At 46.1% G+C, this 20,673-nt stretch overlaps 1 protein-coding gene and 1 non-coding gene across 2 annotated transcripts; both read right to left on the reverse strand.

Annotated features, from left to right (window-relative positions):
- Positions 1-1,174: 1,174 nt before the first annotated feature.
- On the reverse strand, positions 1,175-20,293 carry sf3b3 (splicing factor 3b, subunit 3). The gene is made up of 27 exons (XM_076990841.1): positions 20,139-20,293; positions 19,318-19,435; positions 19,020-19,175; positions 18,458-18,628; positions 18,143-18,315; positions 17,587-17,728; positions 17,261-17,373; positions 16,866-17,003; positions 16,412-16,515; positions 15,866-16,031; positions 14,710-14,805; positions 14,469-14,541; positions 10,926-11,077; positions 10,048-10,203; positions 9,530-9,685; positions 9,287-9,430; positions 9,022-9,144; positions 8,772-8,926; positions 7,153-7,327; positions 6,572-6,777; positions 6,305-6,461; positions 5,439-5,564; positions 4,682-4,894; positions 4,406-4,504; positions 3,186-3,329; positions 2,551-2,655; positions 1,175-1,919 (listed from the first exon to the last, which is right to left on the reverse strand). Exons 2-27 carry the CDS (start codon positions 19,385-19,387, stop codon positions 1,779-1,781), a joined length of 3,654 nt encoding a protein of 1,217 aa, XP_076846956.1. The 5' UTR covers positions 19,388-19,435; positions 20,139-20,293; the 3' UTR covers positions 1,175-1,778.
- LOC143509011 (small nucleolar RNA SNORD111) lies at positions 17,807-17,886 on the reverse strand. The gene has a single exon (XR_013129587.1). It is a non-coding gene; the product is annotated as a small nucleolar RNA SNORD111 (small nucleolar RNA).
- Positions 20,294-20,673: the final 380 nt, after the last annotated feature.

Below are 20,673 nucleotides of genomic sequence, written 5' to 3' on the forward strand. Positions count from 1 at the left end.
ATGCCATGACTCAGCAGACAAAAAAACGAGACATCACTGTCAAGCTGTAATTGATGCTCAAGGGCACATGACGTCAGAGACATTGACATTGTTGTTGGGATATACCAATCACCGTTGGCTTTTGTTTAAATAAATTGATGGACATCATTGCATGCTTCTACTTAAATTCCCTTACATGAGATCATTGTAGCGTGAACGTTCTACATTTTCCATGTCACCCAAAAGCCAAACATCACTAACTTTCTTGTTAGTATACAATTGTCGACCAAGTTGATCACAAACCTTTCAGACATTAACGGAGCAGAAAAGCCGCAGGTGTATGATTAAAACGCTGCGGCCGCAGCACATGCAGGTAACCCTGAAGACCCAGCTAAGAATCTTAACAGATGCAGGTCTAAGTTAATTTGCAATCCACTACTATAAAAAATACAAGAAAACATGACGTTACACTGCTTTCTTGAAGACCAGCGAATTAACACATCAGCTTCCTCTGGTGAGTGACAATAAAACAGTTCAAAATAATCACAGCATTATTTCAGTGATGAGAATCAGTTTATCAAACATCACAAGTACAACGGACCTGCTCTTTATCTAATGAGAAGCAAAATAAGTAGTAGACCAAATAAATCTCATCAGCCCAAGGAAGTGTTAAAATGATCAAGTTTGAGGAACCAATGGCAAATCACCCTAGGGCCTAGGCGACGGCAAAAACAAAATTAGTAACCATGAACATTTAACTTAGTATTTACATTCATGTACGTGTGAATAATTACTTTGTTCAAGTTGTGTAATTAAACATTACCATTTAAAAACGCGTAACGCATGTAATTGCATAAATTTTACAGTAGTTACTACCCACCTCTGATGACAAAGACCACAAACCCGACATGATGGCATATCTGAGTGGGTTTCCTGTACAGCAAGTGTGGCTGGAGCAACCAACAACTCTTTGTTTCAGCTTTAAAATACCATAAGCATAGCATCAACATAACACTGCCACAAGAAAACCAACACTAGCTGGAGTCTGGAGAGCTGGGGGAGTTGGAGGTGGTGGCGTGGAATCCTGTCCTACCTGTGAGATTAGCTGTAGCGTGTAAGGTCACTGTTCTAACATGCCCTGACTCTCCACTTAAGACCTAATAAAAGTGTCAACCCGAAGAACCAAAACACCAGATAAAAAAAAAAGTTTATTTACAAAACAATTTTAAACTTTATTCATGTTACAAACTGAGCAATTCCTTAAAGTTAGGACAGTGTGGTCAGGGACTTGGTAATTAGGCCTAGATCACCTGACAAGACAATCAATCAGTTATTTTACAAGTTCTAACACCACCTGGAAAAACAAGTACACCTTTTTTTAATCTTTAAAAAGAAAAACAAACAAACAACCGATTTAGTCCATTTCAACCACCACGCGATCGAGGAAGCACTACCATATGCGTTTACCTTGTATAAACTCTCACCTGTCAGGCTATAAATATCAGTTAACATGCTATGGAAGAATAACATTTTTACTCCCCCAGTTCTACTGAAGATTACATCCAGTAATGAGTTGAATGAAGCCTAAACTTCAGTTTTACTAGCGTCCAAGGCTGGTCAGCGGGGGTCACTCATCAGTGACACTTTCCAGACGATCCCTAGGCTGAAAACACATCCTGCAGTATTCATCCAAGTGTGCCCATATTTGTGGTAGGAAACACGGCCACAGGAGACGCACACTGTACAGCGTGGGCTGGAAAAAAGCGTGTGGCTGAGAAGCAAGCGCACACATGGGACGTTTAAAAAGCATAGCGTGTCCGGATGTCCTCCAGTTTCTTAGACACCTCTGGTGGTGTGCGGTCCAATTCTTCAGCAACACTCTTCTGTTTATGGGGATCCATAGAGTTAAACTGCTCACAAAGATCTCCATCAATCACGTTCTGCAAAATACAAGCGCGCTGAGTAAGATTAAAAACATTAAGACAACTTCCGTTCAGCAAAATACAGCAAAAATGGCATTAGAGTTAAACAATTATGTTCTATTTTTGTGTGACCTTTTGTATAGCTCTTGTCCCATTTCCTGATCTTTTAGTGGTGCCTCAAGCGCTATAAAACAGGCTTTTGTAAAATAAGTCTGTTATTTACTACAGGAAGTCACTGAATATTTTCCAAACATACAAGACAGCAACCTCTACGCAGAGGGTCACTTCTGCAGTTATCTGATCGCGCGAGTTCTTCCCTATGGCTTTCATAACAATCAACATATCAAAACAGGTGGAGATAATACCATGAGTTAAATAAATCTTCAGGAATAGAGTTCAGGGAAATAAAAAAAGATTCACTGGGGGTTTTCCAAAGTTTGTGTACATTTTAGACAGCCCCACCCCCCCAAATATCAGGGGGAGAAAGGGACTTTGAGAACAGTCAGTACAACACGAGAAGCCAAGCCTGCCTCATTAATGTACCAGCAACTGGGGCTAGACTGCGTACCTGCTCATTATCTCCATGTAAAGCAGCAAGGCTTGTGGAACACATGGGTGTGTATGAGTGTGTGTGAGGCTCATGACTCACCTTCACAGGGAAGTAATAGGAGCGGAAGCTGAGGTGGTCTCGGCCGCAGAGTGGCGGGAATTCAGAGCGCATGTGCATCTCCAGGTGCTGGAAGAAGTCGTGGTCCTGGTGGGGTAAAGCGGGAGGAGAGGTGAGACTCCCCAGCGAACAGCACACTGCCCTCGCTCAAACACCAGCAAAGACCACCAGTGACAAAAGAACAGCACCTCAAACCAGTACTGTCACGACAAATTCCACTGAGCTCCAAATAAATAAATGAAGAAAAAAATGTGTACATTAGCAGTAGTGACCTTGGGTGATGTATAAATGCAACTTAAAGAAAAGTGTAAAACCAGGTACAGTATCAATTAAGTTGTTGTCGTCTCTCCTCAAATGTTATCACCAAAAAACCACACTCACATTAAAAATAAACACCACCTCAAAAAAATCTGCAACTTTTGATTTGCGATACTCAAAAGCTTGAAAAGTTGACGACCGTGAGTTGCACTATGACAGATGTGAAAGATACAGCGGATGTGGTTGGAGGAGATGATGCAGGTTCACAAAGTCGTTGGGCTAATTTGGTTATTTATGTTCCGTCACCAGGACGTGACCCTCTCCGCCGGGTCGGTGCGCGAGTTTGGGCGGAGACGTACCTCGTGGGACGTGAAGGGGACGAGGATGCCGATGCCTCCTGACAGAGTGGTGTAAACGAGAGACTCGGACCCGCCAGGAATGAGGGTGGTCTTCTGTAGGGACAACACCGTCTCCCCTACATGGTAGTTCACAATCACCTCAGCCTGAAAGACACAGGGCAACGAATCCAGTTTATGTGATAAAGCTCAATAAATATGACACAGCATTGATTAGAAATTGTTTCGTGTTGGCACAAGGAGAACACCTGGTGGCTCTTGCGTTTGACATTTGTGCAGTCGAGACAATCTTGGCTTTAAGTAACAAGGATTTGCTTTGTGTAGGCTGTTCACCAATACTTATATCATACACCAGGGGTAATCAACTATATTGTTCCGCGGGCCAAATTTGGCAGATAGCTCTGACCAGCGGTCCGGGGAACGGTAGGGGGGGGGGTGGCGGCGGCGAACGTAACACTCGTGACGGAGTGTTTTTTTCCAATAGCGCTGAAATAAATGCTCCGGTTTAAAATTAATTATCCCGTCAAAATTAAGAAATATTTTTAACAATTTATTCTGGGTCCGGATGGGATGGCATTTGGGTCCGTATCCAGTTAATCAGGAATGAGATTGGGTCCGGACAGGACTGCGTTCGGGTCCGCGCCTGTTGGTGACCTCTGACATACACGTTTGAAAAACGAGATCATTCTAGCCTTCAACCCTGGATGGAGACCAGACGCCAATTTGTTTTAAAAGTGCATAGAAGTGTGAAGCCGTGTGCCACCGAGTTAACTGGGGACAGCAGCTGGACCCCGAGGCATTCATCTTCACATGCACCCTGGCTCTGGGCTGCAGGTCAACACAGGCAGCCCACTCATGGCTCTGGTCCATTGCTTACACATCCTGTTGGCATGTCCCTAAATTCCCAACACAAGTCATTGGGGCACACTGGGAATTTCCCCAACGTCCACCTAAGCACTTTCAGGCTCTGGATGCAATTGTAATTATGTCTGGTGGGCAGGCACTTTGTTCAGAGGTCTTTAGGGGCTGACCACAGACTCTCCACAGGGCAGGTTTGGGTTTTGGTTTGGGTGTGTATGTCGAAGCGGGCACAACACCAACCAGACACAAACACTGTCCTAGAAACAGACAGTCATGGCGGACAGACGGTCACGGATGGATGTGTGATGTAGCTTTCCCAGGTCTGAAAGCAGAGGAACAGCACACAGAGCAGAGGCTGGTACCTTCTGTGAAGCTCCATTGAGCAGGCCTCTGTCCCACAATGCTTTGTTTCCTGTTGGGTCCTCATCCACGTCATCGCTGGTGTTTGGTGGTAGACGCACCTTGGAAATGAGTTACATGCGTTCTTACTAATCACCGCCAACGAGTGTTTAAAGATAGACAGCACATGGGTAGTTATTTCTATGGGTATGGGTAGCTATTTCTATAGCATGGAGTGGGTAGCTATTTCTATTATGTCTGTTTTTACAGATTAACTACCCGGAGGAAAGAACACTTACGATGCTGATATTTCCAAACTTGTCGGCAGTTGCCATGGTGTCGTAGTCGAGCAGACATGCCGTAGTGACCCAGCGTGGATGTGTGTCATCGGCGAAGATGATGAGCTGGTTCTCGTTACGTTTGTAGCGCACCCAGAACAGACTCTCCTGGATGTCAGACACGACTACACGCTGCCCGATGGTGTAGATGCCCGTCACCATGTTTGGCACGTGCTTCCAAAGCGAACAGACACACAAAGATGACATCATTAGAACACCCTTGCTATAAAAGCAGGTCATACCGTTGACCAACCACTCCAAAGGCCCCGGCTATGGGAATGACAACGGATTAAACCACCAGTCCCTCAACCTACTGACCAGTTAGTAAGATATTAAAGGACCACGCATCTTTCAGCAATGGTGCCATCTAGACAAAGTGGACTTCATATTGAACGTGCGCACACAGAGCAGGTCCATCCCCAAAAACAGACTACATGATTTTAGAGGCCCCTGCTAGAAGTATACACTCAGCATACAACGTAACAAAAAAAAAATCCTGATATGAACAACTGGCTACAAAAATATATATTCTCAAGGGGCAGGAAAAATATCATGACACGTGTGCAAGCAGTGGTAGAGCCCCCAGCTGGACGCCCCCGCCACCCACATCTATTCCATATGAATGTACTAAAAACCCCTGAATCAATATTAGCACGTCTATAGAAAGCACACACACACACCCACACGGACAGTTTCTGCTCCTCATTTCTGCACTCACCTTGTTTTCACACTTGCGGAGCAGTTTCTTCTTGCCCAGGTCGTAGATGCGCAAGAGTTTGCCCACGCCCACCATCACCCTGCCCTGGAAGGGGGAGATGGCCAGGGGTACGTCCTCCACCGGGGTCTGTTAGGGCCAGTGTGGAAACACTCATGGGATCAAACGTCCCGACACTCAAATAGCCTCATTCACAACTTACATTAAGGTGCATTTCATATCTCCCCACACAACACCCCCACCCACATAAGAACCACCAACACAGCTTCCGTTGGGATTTCCTAGACCACGGTCCCTCACGGGCTATGACCCTACGCCATCATACGGTGTCATGCGTGGCCAGAAACGGCCCCTGCAGCGTCTGCTTTGCTTGGCACTACTACCCACAGCCAGCCAGCAGACGCATTTCCGCTTGTGTAACTGTATGTGGATACACAAGACGCATTCCATTCACGCTTGCATTAAATGTGGTCAGGGACCGGTGCCTGACCACCTCCCAGTGTGGTCACAGACCGGTTTGACTGATCCCATCGCAATGTATCTTGGGTGTGTTTACACCTGGCTTTTCGTGCGGTCATGTGAAATCCCAACGTGACCCAATAAACCAAAAAGTATGTTGATACAAGGTAGGTCTGAAAAACTGTCTGGTATTTGAAAAGGAACAATAAGTAGATAAGATGGAATCACAAAGGACTCCTTCAGTTGACAGGCTCGAGCTCCGGCTTCACTTTCTGAATGTTTACGTAATCCTGTAGCAGGAATCGCAATATGCTGGAGGATTCTGTTAAGCCTTGGGATTTTTCCCCCCCTCCAAGACGGTATCGAGTTCCCAGTTTCCCTTGCAAAGTAAAAGTCCCTCTTGCACTCACCTTGTGCACAAACTCCAGTTTCTCTCCGCCCCCTACTAGGCGGTAGGTGTAAATGTAGCCACCGCCCACTGAGCGTGGGTTGAGAAGCATGTCTCTGGCCACACCTACCAGCACATACCAGTCATCGCCTCCATTAGCAAAGCGACACACAGCCACGCTGTAGAGGACAGAGATATGTTAACACACAGTGGAGGCAGTATTAAGAGTTAACAGAAGTTAACCAGGTCTTCGCCTGGGCCATCCTCATCCACGGACCCCTCAGCCCACCTGAAAGCTGCCTCGTTCTGCTCAAGTTGGACCAGGTCCAGCGTGCTGCCCTGAATGGGGTTGACCAAGCGCACCAGTGAGGCCCACTGTCCCGATCCGGCTTTGGGGGCACCAAAGATCGCTTCTGGAAGGTTCTCGTTCAAAAAGGCAGCAGCCATTTCTGCAGCCAGCTCCCGCTCATCTTCACCCGCTGCCTCCACCATTTCCTGGGGGGGGGGGGGGGGGGGGGGGGGGGGGAAGAGAGAGAGAGAGAGAGAGAGAGAGAGAGAGAGAGAGAGAGAGAGAGAGAGAGAGAGAGAGAGAGAGAGAGAGAGAGTTGGTTAAACAAGAATCAATACATCCAGTTTGTCACAATGACAGCGTGACTTTCAGGAAATTCCAAACTGCTGATTCTCATGACCCTTGCTTTCCTCTGACCCGGGATGATCGCAGCAGTATGAAAATGGCACTCACTCAGTAAATGTTCTGCCCGGAGGGCATTTCTAACAAGTTAGACATTTGTAAGCACAGTTAAAACAGCAGACACACGCAGACTTTGTAGGGCCCTGAAATGTCGCCCCCTGTTGGTCCTGAACTCCTACCTCTGCCATCTGCTGCTTTCGCTGGGCTTTGGTGGCCTCTGTGTAGGCATTGTGGTCCGTCTCGATGAGCACAAGATTGTTGGTCTCGGGGTGAATAACAAATTTGCGCGGCGTGTACTGCAGTGGGAAGGCCACCTGGTTGAAGACCGCACCCAGTTTCTCCAGAGCCAGGATCCTGTCCAGGGAGAGCCCAGACACAAGAGACATGAAACAGCAGCTTAGAAAAGACTCATCTGTCATCAGCGTTCTGTCATCAGCGTTCTCATCTACAGGTCAGTATTCAGATTTTTTTAAAATTACCAGATCAAAAATCACCCTCAGAAAATAAGTACTGGTTTCAGAATTACACCACACTGATCACTAAAGAAACAGCTATGAAAGATTTGCGTAATTTAAAACTATGATGAACCATTAAGGAGCTCATAGCTGCAGGCACTCAGAACAGAGAACAGTGGCTTTATTCAAACACTGTCTGACATGCTTCAGCTAACAGGTCATGGAAATGGCCCGTTTACAACCGAAAGTGTCCGCTGAGAAATCCAAGTACCCGTTGCTGCAGAAGCAAAAGTCCAGGGGGTCCATACCGTCCATGGTTTCTTTTGGTTGGTCCAGGGGGCAGAGCTGGACCTAATCCAACTCCTCCTACCGTCCATATCTTCTTTTCATTGGTTTAAATTCATCACATTTCAATTGGTCGTTAAGCTAACACGTGTCGCTTATGTTTTCCGACCAGGAAATATAAATCCAATAAATTCACCCTTAAGACTTTTACCGTTTAAAGATCAAAATGTGTGCAGAATGGACAGTGGCATTTACTGCAACATGTAGTGCACCGCACAACTGAAACAGTCTGTCCTTTTTTCAAAACCGTGATATGCATCTTTAGATGGATGGAAAAATATAAATGGCATTATATTAGTTGTTGTGAAGTTTTTCAGTGAACTGGTTAATGAGGATCATGGCCGTTACATGCACGCACTACTGAATAACAATTGACGTGTCCATGCGGTACCGAACAGCACAACCATTACAAATTATAAGTAACTACAGCAAACCCTAATTAATTTAACAGTTTATGTCCAATATGAAGAACACAACATGCATAAATATTTAATACATCTGTATTCTGTTTAGCTAACCGCTCGTCTTCTAACATCACCTAGAGTAGATAAACCTAACAGTGGTTGTTCGTGCAAACAGAAACAGTCAGATTTAGTATAGTCACAAAAGGAAACTAGTTACTAGCATTAGCAAGATGAAAATTGGTTTATAATGAACTTACTTTCACATTCGTGATTGTTCACAAATGAACGTAAGTGAGTAAATAAGAATAGTAATGTAGGACGGCAACAGTGATTTGGAATGGCTGATCTGATACAACTCCTCCTGCGTAGTGCAATTACTTCAGACCAATGAAAACACCACGGTGGGAGGAGTTGGATCTAGATCCAGCTCCACCCCCTGGACTTTTGCTTCTGCAGCGACGGGTATCTCGAGAAATCACCAAGTCCAGCTCACTGAGCCCAACACACTAAGCAGAGTAATTCTTACATTTCAAATGTTTAGAAACACTTAAACCGCTCTATTCAAGTTGCAGCGACACGAGTCCGGGACGCTACCTGAGTGTGTTGGTGGAGATGGCCACGATGCCTTCGGGACACTGTTCGGAGGCGAAGCCTGAGGCGTACTCCAGCGTCTCGTAGGACAGCGGCGTCAGATGGAAGCGTGACTGGTAGGAGTAGCTGAGCCAGGACCGGCTGGACATGGCCAGCACCTGAGAGGAAGACACAAGCACACTGAGCAACGAGGTCCAGCAGCGGAGCGGCCAGCCTGGAGACGGGGGAGGAGGGCCGGACGGGTCACACTTACGGCCTCCTGACCCTGCATCCGCACTCTGAACAGCTTGACGGGCCGAGAGCCCAGGTAGCGTGTGCGGGTGTCCGACAGGTCTCCGGTCACCGGGTCCAGCACGGTACGAAGCAACACGCCGTTCTGACACACACACACAGGGCGACATTTCACTACACGGACCAACCACAGCTCGTGCGGCACAGAGCACCAATCACAAGGCGGGTGAGATTTAGAGGACATCTTTCCAGAGCTCCAGATGGGGCTGTGGAGCAGAGAGCGCCACCTGCAGGCCAATGTTGAGGTAGAGGAAGCCGATGGAGCCCTTCTCTCCGAGCTCCTCCTGCTTCTCCACACCCCCCATCTCCACGATGCACAGCGACTCGGGTTGGGCCGGCAGGGCCTGCATGCTCAGCGGCTGGAGACAGTCCTACACCCCACGGGGCGAGAGAGCGAGAGGAAGACGGTCAGGAAGGAGCGCGCGGGCGTGCGAGGAAGACCGTGGCGGGGCGGGGGGTGGGGCGGTTACCGAGGGGTCCAGGGAGATGATGCGCACGGTGTTGTCCGCCAAACCTACGGCCAGGAAGCGGGAACGCTGCTCGCCGGGAGGGACGTTGGCGAGACTCATGCACACCACGTCGGCAGACATCTCCTTCCTCTCGGTGTACTCGTTCAGCTGACCAGACTGGGGCAGGAGGGGAGGGGGTACAGACACACAGAGAAACAGAGGGAGGTTGGATGGGTAACTGGACTATTAGGCAACACTAACTCATCAGTGCAGCCATGGCCTAGCGGTTAGGGAACTGGTCTTGTGACCGGAGGGTCGCAGGTTCAAACCCCAGGCCATGACTGAGGTGCCCCTGAGCAAGGCCCTTAACCCTCAATTGCTCACTTGTATAAAAAAAAAAAAAAAAAAAAAAAAAAAAAGAGAGATAAAAATGTAAGTCGCTCTGGATAAGGGCGTCTGCCAAATGCCATAAATGTAAATCAGTGTGGTTTCAAGGGACAAGCGGGGGCAGGGACGAGAGGCGGCCGGCGGAGACGTACCGGGTCCATCTCGAAGTAGACCAGCTCGCCCCCGGTCAGGGCGATGACCACCTGCCGCTGGTTAACGGCACAGCGCACGATGGTCTTCTTCCCCGGGGTTTTCCACTCATTCACACGCTTATCTGCCCTGATGTGGCGGATACCGTCCGGGTAGACCTGGGGGAGGGTGGGGAGGGTGTGAAAGCAGGTCAGATATGAACTTGGATTTATTGGGCTCATAAAATGAACGATAATCTTCCCAAACACATTTCCAACCGAGAGGGTCTTCTGGATGTGCATTTAGTGACACACTGCAGTATTACTCCATAAAGCACCTGTAAATGTGTAAGGGTTGTGCGCCACACACGTGTGGACACTAGTGCTCCATGCATGGTGCATTTTTGTTTGGCCTCTGCAGCAAGAGCCAATAAAACCTGAACTGGAGCAATAATAACTGAGCCATTGTACACACTCCTTCCGTGTGCAGGACACACACACTTCTGCAGCAGGCAGGCAGGCACACACACACACGTGCGCACTGCAATTCCACCATGATACAAATATTTGAGTTGCGGGACACTTGATCTTATCTTGATCTTATGGTGGCCCTGGTTGTGGTGATCAGGGGAGCTAACTGAAGCCTCTTCCCCACCTTGATGATCAGATACAACCAAATCATGTTTTTAGTGTTGACTTGCAAATAGAAACCAGTAAGTGACTTCTCTCCCACACCATACAGGAAGCAGCGAAGCGTGCACACACAAACCTTCGGTGAGCAGATCAGAGACAAAGTCGGCTCCTCTGTGGGCTGGTTTTCCAAACCACTGTGCACACGCACACGCACACACACGAGCAGCTGTGACCAAAAGTTGCTTCTGTTTCTGCTGCCTGGTACAAACCTGCACAAGAGCATCTTCACCCAGCAGAGAGCAGGACAGCGTAGGCGTGGTGCCGAGGAACCCGGAGTCTGTCACCTCCTCTACGGTCTCACCGATGGACAGAACCAGGGTGGCATTGACGAACGACACAATGATGTACGCGTCAAACTCGTCTGCAAAGTGAGAAACCAGGTGTTGGTGAAGCAGTTCAAAGACACAAACTGTGAGCCCTGTGGCCATCACCAGGCACTGAAACACCCAGACAGGACACAGGACACATCAGTGCAAACGTCTCCCACTGCATCTCATTATAGCATTATAGTTATGACTTAACTAACTGTAACCTAATAAAACAAAGTGAAACTCAAAGTTAATCAACGCCAGCAACAAGAATTACAACCAAACGGTTTCTGATAAGGCTACAAAGCATAGTAAACTGTGGCAGAACAAACGACTATGATAGTCAACAGGCAAAGCTTGTCTCACACACACACACACACACACACACACACACACACACACACACACACACACACACACACCCCTCCGTCACTACTCTTTTCACAGTTCAGTTATTAGAGGCACTGAACAAACAGCAGAAGTCACATGACTTCAGGGAACAGTGCTTGGATTTGGACAAGACTCAAAATGAGCACAACGTGCCAGCCAGGCGGTTGAAGGGAGTCGATATTCAGAGGCCCACTGCCTGAATAGCTCAACAGGCAAGAGCATGTCTGGGGAATCAATACAAGGTAATGGGAGCGTGGAAAACCCGGAGTACCTGAACACTGAGGAGTGGGATTGGAACACCTCTGGGTGGGATTTTAGAAAGCAGGTTCAACAAACAAAACTTTGAAGTACGAGTTGACCTAACTCAACCGAACGATGCCCGAGTTAGCAGAGATTTGAGTAGACTGAAATTTAAGTTATTAAATTAATGATTTTAAATGATACCCATGAGATGAAAGACTTTTTTTCTTTCCTGTATTTACTGCCTTTTTTGAAACATCCATGGGGGTGGTGATGGTTTTGAGTGTTTAATGTGGAGTGATCTGATGGCACAGGGGGGAACTTCCTCTGGATCATCATGTGTAATGCCCAGGTGTCTGGAGCCCCAAACCAGCAAGTATGAAGTGCCCTGCCTTCTCAGGGACGGCCACAAGTGCCCTCGGCCACTGGAACCTGGACTAGGTTCACCTCGGTCCTGGCCGCAGTCCTGCAGCGGGCCAAACTGCAGCAGGGTCAGGATGTGAGGTCCTAAGAGACAGCAGGAAGGGAGAATATCTGTCTCCAAGAAGGAAACCGCCTCAATCAAGATGGGAAGGAATGTGTGATAAGACACGGTCATTAGGTAAAACCCATGTCTGTTGTAGCCTATGCATCATCACATAACTTTTTTATCACAATAAATTTTTATTAATTTACTGAAACCCATCACATATATTACTATTAACAATACTTGGGTAAAAGTAATTATATTGTGATATAAAGCTTTGGATTGGAAGAAAATGTTGTTATTGTCTATATGATTTGTGTTCTTCAGTAGTTAATGTGTGGAGCAGCTACAGGCACCCAGAATAGAGCACCATCCATCACTGGGCACACACACCAGGACGACGCAAGAGGACTTCACCTCTGCTCTCTAGACTGTGGGAGGAAACCCACACAGACGAGGAGAACATGGAAACTCCACCCAGAGACTAAACTCCACCCAGAGACTAAACCCAGGGTTCCCACACCTTGGTTAACATCAAATTCAAGGACCTTTCAATGACTTTCCAGGACCAACTTCCTCAAATTCAAGGACTGCACCTGGCACCATTTACCTACTGTTACCCCTGAATATGTTGTCAAAAAACTATGTTAATACAATGCAGATTCAAAAGACCGAATGCCATTTCAAGCCATGCATCCTGAAATGTTCTGTGCATGACATTAAGCGTTGATTAAACGAAAACTTAATTCACACTCAACATGACTGGCAATGTAACAGTGGACCTGTGAGAAGGTGACATTCACGTAAAGCGGCTACACATACGTTAACTACATACAGGAAACACTAGCTTATGGTGCTGAACAAGCAAACAAACTTCTCTACAGGAGAATGACCAAACTTTTGCAAAGTAAAAGTCAGCAGAGGCCCTGCAGAATCAATATAATTTTAAATGAACTTGTGCTGGCAAAATTATGACACATTGACAGTAGACAAATAATAACAATAATACACATATACATATACAGTACATACATAAAACACAGTAGCAAAGCCGTGTAATGAGATTAGAACTATAGATTTCTAGAGAAATCTGGTGCGAGATGATTCTAGCATTTTCCAAGTTTTTTAATCTACTTAATGAAGAGTAATATGAATTGAATTCATTCATAAAGAGAAAAGAAGGCTTTTAACCACTCCACTTACTGTAGTGAATATGGTATTTTGCTAAAAGTACGACTACATTTATGGCATCAGAGAAATCCAAACTTAAGTTTTCCGCATAAAGTAAAATGGTATCAAAAGAAAGAATGTTAAGTTTGAGATTAATCGAGTTTCTAGTGTCCATGCAAAAACTTTGTGAATGTTGACATGAAAAAACAAATGCTCCTGGAATTCATCTTCTGACTTACAAAAGGCACATGAATCCACATCAAGTTTAAATCTTCTTTCAAGAAACATGGCTACAGGATATTTCTTATTTTGAAATGAGTCTTTTTTACTTTAGAAGATATAGGCCATTTGACAAGCCATTGTGGTTATAGAATTTGTATTAGGATGTTTCTTGAAAGAATCTCTATTACATCTATTGTCTCTTACCATGAGTGATAATCTTGTTATTACACTTAAAGTCAACTAAGTTAGTCATTCACTTTTAACATGGGCGTCGAAACAGTCAACTCTGAATATAAAATGACATTTTTGATTAATTGAATTAATGCTAAAGGACTTTGCAGACTTTCTTAAAATCTTTATAACTATCAGATCATATTTTTCAACAAAGGATGAGAAATTTAAAACATTAAAACAATCTTTTTCATAGCAATCTTTTGTAAATATTGACTTCCTACCAACTGTGCCCTATTATTCCTTGACTGCGGTCTTCATCCATGTGAAATTTCAAACTCCCCAAAATATTCAAGGACCTTCAAGGACGGCTGTCTTTTATGCCTGTTTTCAAAAACTTTCCAGGGCCTTGAACTTATTTCTTCAGATTCACAAACTTTCAAGGATTTCAAGGACCTGTGGGAACCCTGTAAACCCCACCCAGAGACTAAACCCCAGCGAGACGCTCAAACACTGACCTCCAAGCCATGTATATCCAGTACACAAGGTAGCAGGTTAGCTTCAAAGCACATGTTGCCACAGCAACTAAAGTAAACTTAATCTGAACTTTGGAAAGGAAAACCCCGTTTCCCAAAAAGACTGAATTAAAAGATTTAAACACACTTTCTGGAACCAGCTGGGATTAGAACTGCTTGTACCAGTGAGTAATCACTGCCAGTCAGTGCACCAGTTACACCACTTACACCAGTACCTCCTTCAGTAGTGGCCGGACCTACTGCATTTACCTTCAACATGTCTCTTAACAGTCCACACAGCGTTGGGGTTACCAGGGAGTTCAGACACGGCCATCTCCGAGACCTAGGGAGGCATGCACGCACACACGCGAACACACACACACAAACAGTTTAAAATATTTTGTGGTCTGACACTTCAGAATGAAACTTGCACCCGTTTGTCCAGCTGCAAAGCTTCCAACACACACACACACACACACACACACACACACACACACACACACACACACACCTCCAGTCCATGTCTAAGAACCCTCAGGGTGGACCGGGGTCCTCTCCCACACGACACGTACAGCTGAGGAGTGTCCTCGTTAGCCAGATCAGCAATCTAAAGCAGGGAGACACAGAGCCAAGAAACAGCATAAATGTTCAATTCTCATATATTGTAATAACTGAACAGGATGCAGGTCCTGTTTACCCCCGAGTACACTGGTATATGGTAATACAATGGCATGTATGCAGCCTGACCTGAGAACATGAGAGGCTGTGGTACGCTTCAAAACATTAAACAATGGTCAATGTCAATGGTTACACTAGCAGAGCAGGCAACCCCCCCCCCCCCCCCCCCCCCCTTGAGACCTTGTAAAGACACGGCTCAGTTTGTACAGTGTACAGTCACCCTTCAGAAGTGCAACACTTCAGATATCAAATTTGCCCACCCGAAAGGCTTGTACTGGGTGGGTGGGTTACTTCAGTAACACTGTAAAGAAATCCACTCTGCTGGTGGACTAACTGGTCTAGGGGTCACGATTCCACCGATGGCATCGGATGTTTCTACCATCTGCTGACACTGAATGCTGTCATGGAAACCCTCTGCTTCTTCTGCCACAAGACGTTCAGTATATTTGTTGTATATTTATTATTAAATACTTATTTATATTCTAGACCCCCAACCACAGAGCCAGGGCAGCTTCCTGTGGGGAAACCCTAAAAGTTTTCTTCTGACTCATGCGACGGCCACAACGACGTTATATCCGCAGACCTGATCTTATCTTTAGGTGTGTGTGAATGCTTCTTTTAGTGAAATTCCATAAACCGTTAGACCAACAAGTACTCAACCACTCTGAACCACTGAATTATTCAGTATCAGTACTCACACTGTTCCCTTTTCCACTGCAAGGCGCTACCCCTCACTCTGCTCCTCACAACACCTAGTGGCCAAATCGAGTTCAGCAGGCAAGGAATGAAGGAATGGCTTCAAATGTTTGATTTGTTTTTTATTTATCACCATCAATCCGAGAATGAGCTTCACAGCTTTGGCCTACAGACTCGCATGCCCCACCACACGAGCTCTTTTATGCACGAACGAAACCCCCCCCCCCCCCCCCCCCCCCACACACACACACACACACACACACACACACACACACACACACGGCCCCGCTGACCTGGCAGGACATGATGGGGGACAGGTTCTCCTGCTCGTCCACCAGCACCAGGTTCTTGAGAGGCCGCGGCTGGAAGAAGAACGTGTCTCCTTCTTCCAGAGGCATGGCCGACGAGAACTCCGGCTCCTCGTCATCGTCTCCCAGGTGCGCAATCTGATACAGGTAACTAGAAGACAGCCCAGGACAGATACAGGTAACTAGAAGACAGCCCAGGACAGATACAGGTCACTAGAAGACAGCCCAGGACAGATACAGGTAACTAGAAGACAGCCCAGGACAGAAACTCAGGATTAGACGGGTGTTGCGGTGTTGGTTATGGAAGCTCAGGGACCTTCAACACAACTGATATTAAAACACATGCAGTATGCAGTACACTGGAATGCTGCAAAACAATGAAAATGAGAACTTAAATAAATAAACCAGAGTGAAGCGTTCTTTTGGAACTGCCTGTTTACAGGAAATGGTCACTGGGAGGAACAGTTCACAAACACAACATCAAGTTAGGTTCATTTGTTTGACATTTGGGGAAAGTATGTTGCAACTTACTGGTTTCCAAACTCCGATGACACGAATAAGAAGCCGGTCTTCAACACACACATGGCTGTGGCCACTGGGATTGTGTCAAAGTACTTCATTCTGATCTCTGTGACCTAGGAAACGAAAACAACGAATCACTGTTTATACACGCTGAATGCAATTTATAGCACTGAAACTGATCCATAAACACAACGCATGTTATTTATGTAGTCATGGGCAATAACTGTAGCCCGAAATAAAATCAACATTCAAACATTATGCCCAAGACTCTAACCCACCCAACACATTGATTTGATTTACTAGTTCTGACTGTTCCTTCCAAACATTATTATGTATGTCTACACCCACACGTACCTTTACTACACTGATGTATTTATGTATGCCTTTATCTTTTAACACATGTGCATATACAGAACAAACTGATCCTAGATCAGCAAGATCACAGGCCAGCTGCAGCTCTCACCATCTCCTCATCTGTTTCCAGGGTAACCTTGAAAATATCACCCTGCTCTGTCTGAGCGAGGAAGAAGAACATGGACTTGGTCTTGTGCGTGGCGGAGCAGACGAAGATCATGCCCCTCTCAGGGTCGTCCAGGTCGTTCTGATAGAGACACACACAGTAAACCAAGGGGACATCAAACAGATCACACAAGAGTCCTCCCGAGGATTCCACAGACACCGCAGTATCCGCAAATTATAAGTAAACCCTCTCAACAGACTGAGATCAGAAGGGTTCGTTGTCTCCAGGGACTGTGTCTGAGAACATCCATCATTTCACCTGCCACATGCAAGTTGGGATTCTGGGAAAATTCTTTAACCATAAATTCCTGCCTGACACACAACCTCGGTCATACTCACCCTTCTGCGCGGAATGGGACAGCGGATGTCTGGCTGGTCTCCAAAGTTCTTGTAAGTGATGTAATTCTCAGAGCAGATGAGCACTCCACTAGGGCCGTCAGAGCCTCCTGGCACTGGGAGACACAGGGACACAGGATGGAGAGCCTCGTCAGTTAGAGCACATCAGAGTAATCACCCCTGACACTGACAGACTGCTTTAATATGGGTGAGTCAGAGCATAACATTCTCTCCAGCATCAGTCAGAGAAGAGACATGAAAGTATTCATCATTCCAACATCACAGCCCTGTCGGTTACGGCTGCACTTGGGGGAGTGTGGGGGTGGTACCTGTGATCAGGAAGTTGCCATGTTCCTCCAGGGCTTCACTGTACTTGCGCACCACGTGGTTGAGTCCCAGGTCCAGCTCGTAGAAGGTCAGGGTCTGCTGCGTGTTGGCCGCGGCCTCGCCCGTGGGGTCGTTGTCGGCTTCCTGCGAGACAGGGCAGGGCGGAACGCCAATGAGTGGAAGCAACCGAGATGTGTTCAGGTGAAGGTGGTGCAGGCACGCAGCAAATCAGATTTACTGTTTATGTTCTCTCCATCAACACGTCAGAGAAGAGACATGAACAGATTCATCATTTCAGTGGTGAACTGCTGCATTGAATAAACATGTTACACTAAATGACTAGCAGAAAAGTGAAGTAACATTTCACTTCATCAGACAGACACCGGCACCAAGAAGCTCCATGTTGAAAAATACTGTCATGAACACCAATGACGGTTATGAATAAAATCATCAATATTAATATTTCCCAGACTGAAGGCACGGCAGGTATCTTCAATCCAAACGGAGTCAACAGAGCAGAGAAGTCGACAAATGCAGGCGGAGAACTTTCAAGCTCACCTCATAGTCCATTTCGAGGCAGGCGAACATGGGGTTCTCGAAGCCCACGTCCACCCCCACCACGTGGTAGACCAGGGTGTTGGCCTTGTGCGCCTCCAGAGGGGAGGAGATGGTTAGACGTGCAGCAGCGTCTCTGTTCAGGATGTACACCAGCTTCTGCTTCTCTATGGCACCTGCATGGACGGTGAACACAAAACACCCCTGATACGTCACTGGTTCTGGTCATCTGTTCGAGACCTTTAATCACCGGTCCAAAACGCACTACACCATACAGGACCAGCACATTTATAGGTTTAAAAGAAGCCACAGCCAGACCTATCATCACTGCTCTGCCTTTGGGGTCCACAGCCAGGAACTGGCCAGGAACGATGCGACGACAGCCGCTCTTGCCGAAGGTCTCCTGGTGCACCTTCTCAAACATGTTCTTGGAGGGCTGGTATTCCAGGATGACGATGCGGCCCGAGTCACTCCCGACCACCACGTAGTCTTCAAATTAAAAACCCAGACACAATAGCACCAAACTGAGACAACACACTCCTACTCTGATGGAAGCTTATAGAATGCAGTATTTTACAGACACTGCAATTCATCATGATGAAGGCGTACATAAGGAAAACAGCAAAACTATTTTGAAAGGTCAGAATGAAAATCTTTTACGCATCTCAACACAAATTCTGTTAATAGTATATATACACTGCTGTCGGTGTCTAACATAAATAGATTAAGAAGACACCGAGTTCAAGTGCACAGTGTCAGCAGCTTATCTGGTTCATGTCTTCAGAAATGCAAAAACAGCACCAAAAGCATGAATAAACTGAAGCGAACACACACTAATCCCACCCTGCGAGTAGCAGCCCGTGTTCAGTCCCACACTCACCTTTGGTGCCGCCGGTGAGCCTGAAGGCCATGAGGGAGCGTACGACGCCAAACACCTCCATGGTGAGCAGCGTGTGAACCTTGCCTGTGTTGGCATCTGGACGGAGCAGTTCCAGAATCTTCCCCCGGGAAACCACAATCTCCTGCAGCTTGGTACCTACACACAGAGAGAGAAAACGTTCGGACTGTGACCACACGAGATCTACTGCAACCTACAAACCTTCTGATGTACAAGGCAGTTGTAGAAAAATAATAAACAATCCCTTCTTACAGATCAATACCAACAGTGAGAGGTATACCTGAGAAGTTGCCATGAATGGCATGAGTGATACCAGTGGCGCGCTGCAAGGTCAGGTTGTACAGAAACATGGTGGACGGTTCTGGACCTTCCGACTCGGATGAAGAAAGCTACTGAACCTGGAAAACCCAAAATGGTGTCAGCCGAGATCAATGTGCAACAAGGTTGCAAATGGCACGTTTCGTACACGTTTCTCTGAAAAGTGCATTTCTGCAGAGCTGAAAAGTTGTTTTAAACGGTTGTTCAACACGCGGGAGGTTCGTCCAACACCACCAGACTGGATCTGAACAGAGGAGGTCTACATGTATGTACGAATATAGCCAGCATTTAAAACCTTAGTGTTTAATTATCGAGTTACTTAACCTAACCATTGTCTAATAGAGGAAAAAAAAACATTTTTCTACTGAATCTCAATAGTTTCGTAAACAATACCGTGAACATCCCAAATGAAGATATCCACGTACGTTCGCTACAGCTGCATAACGGAAACGCTCACAAAGCGCCCTGGTTGCAGTTAGCCAGCTAGCCGCTCGCTAGATAGCAGCTCGGCCTAACTCTCCCTAGTTATACGATAGGAACATGTTAATCTAACAAAGTGAAATAAACACATTTTAACATGTTCGGCCTTATATATATAATCAATTAAACTCCACAAACATACAACTGCTCGGCTAAATGTCTGCATTGCTGTTCATTCATAACTAGCCTATGATGCTAACATTGTACTCCAGACTAAAATGTCTTATTTTGTATCTTAGTAAAACAGATTTAACAATAATAATAGTGCATTGTGTGTATTAATATCGCATTAAACAAATTTACCGATATAGCAATCAGGATGTTGCAGATTTCGATACGATGAAAAACTTATTCACAACATTGACCTATCTACTTCGTATTCAAACGCCGCTAAAACGACAAGGGTCCTTGCAGTACACAGTCGCGCTATGTAGTTGTCCTTCAATGTGCCTGACGGGAAATCAGGGCCTTTAACGTGGAAAAACAACGACTGTTTACACTGCTGCCCTCAAGCCGGAGGTACAGGAGTGTTAAATATAAGACCACCAGATTAAATAACTCTTTTTCCCTAATGCCATCAGACTTTTAAACCAGAAATAGCCATTGTCGCCTCATGACCATTTGCAAGTTACTGCTGCACAAATAGTGGTTACTGTTCACATGCTATTATTGCACAATTCACCTAGTTCACCTTACAAATACTACTGCAGAAATTTGCACTCTCTTGTAAATATACCATCGTGTTATAATCCAATAGCTTTTTTACATATCTTACTTCTATTTAGATATTTGTTTACCTACTTAGGGTCGAGGGTACAGAGTAATGGAGGAAGTGAAA

The sequence above is a fragment of the Brachyhypopomus gauderio genome, chromosome 2 (genome assembly GCF_052324685.1).
Source record: "Brachyhypopomus gauderio isolate BG-103 chromosome 2, BGAUD_0.2, whole genome shotgun sequence".
Lineage (NCBI taxonomy): Eukaryota > Metazoa > Chordata > Actinopteri > Gymnotiformes > Hypopomidae > Brachyhypopomus > Brachyhypopomus gauderio.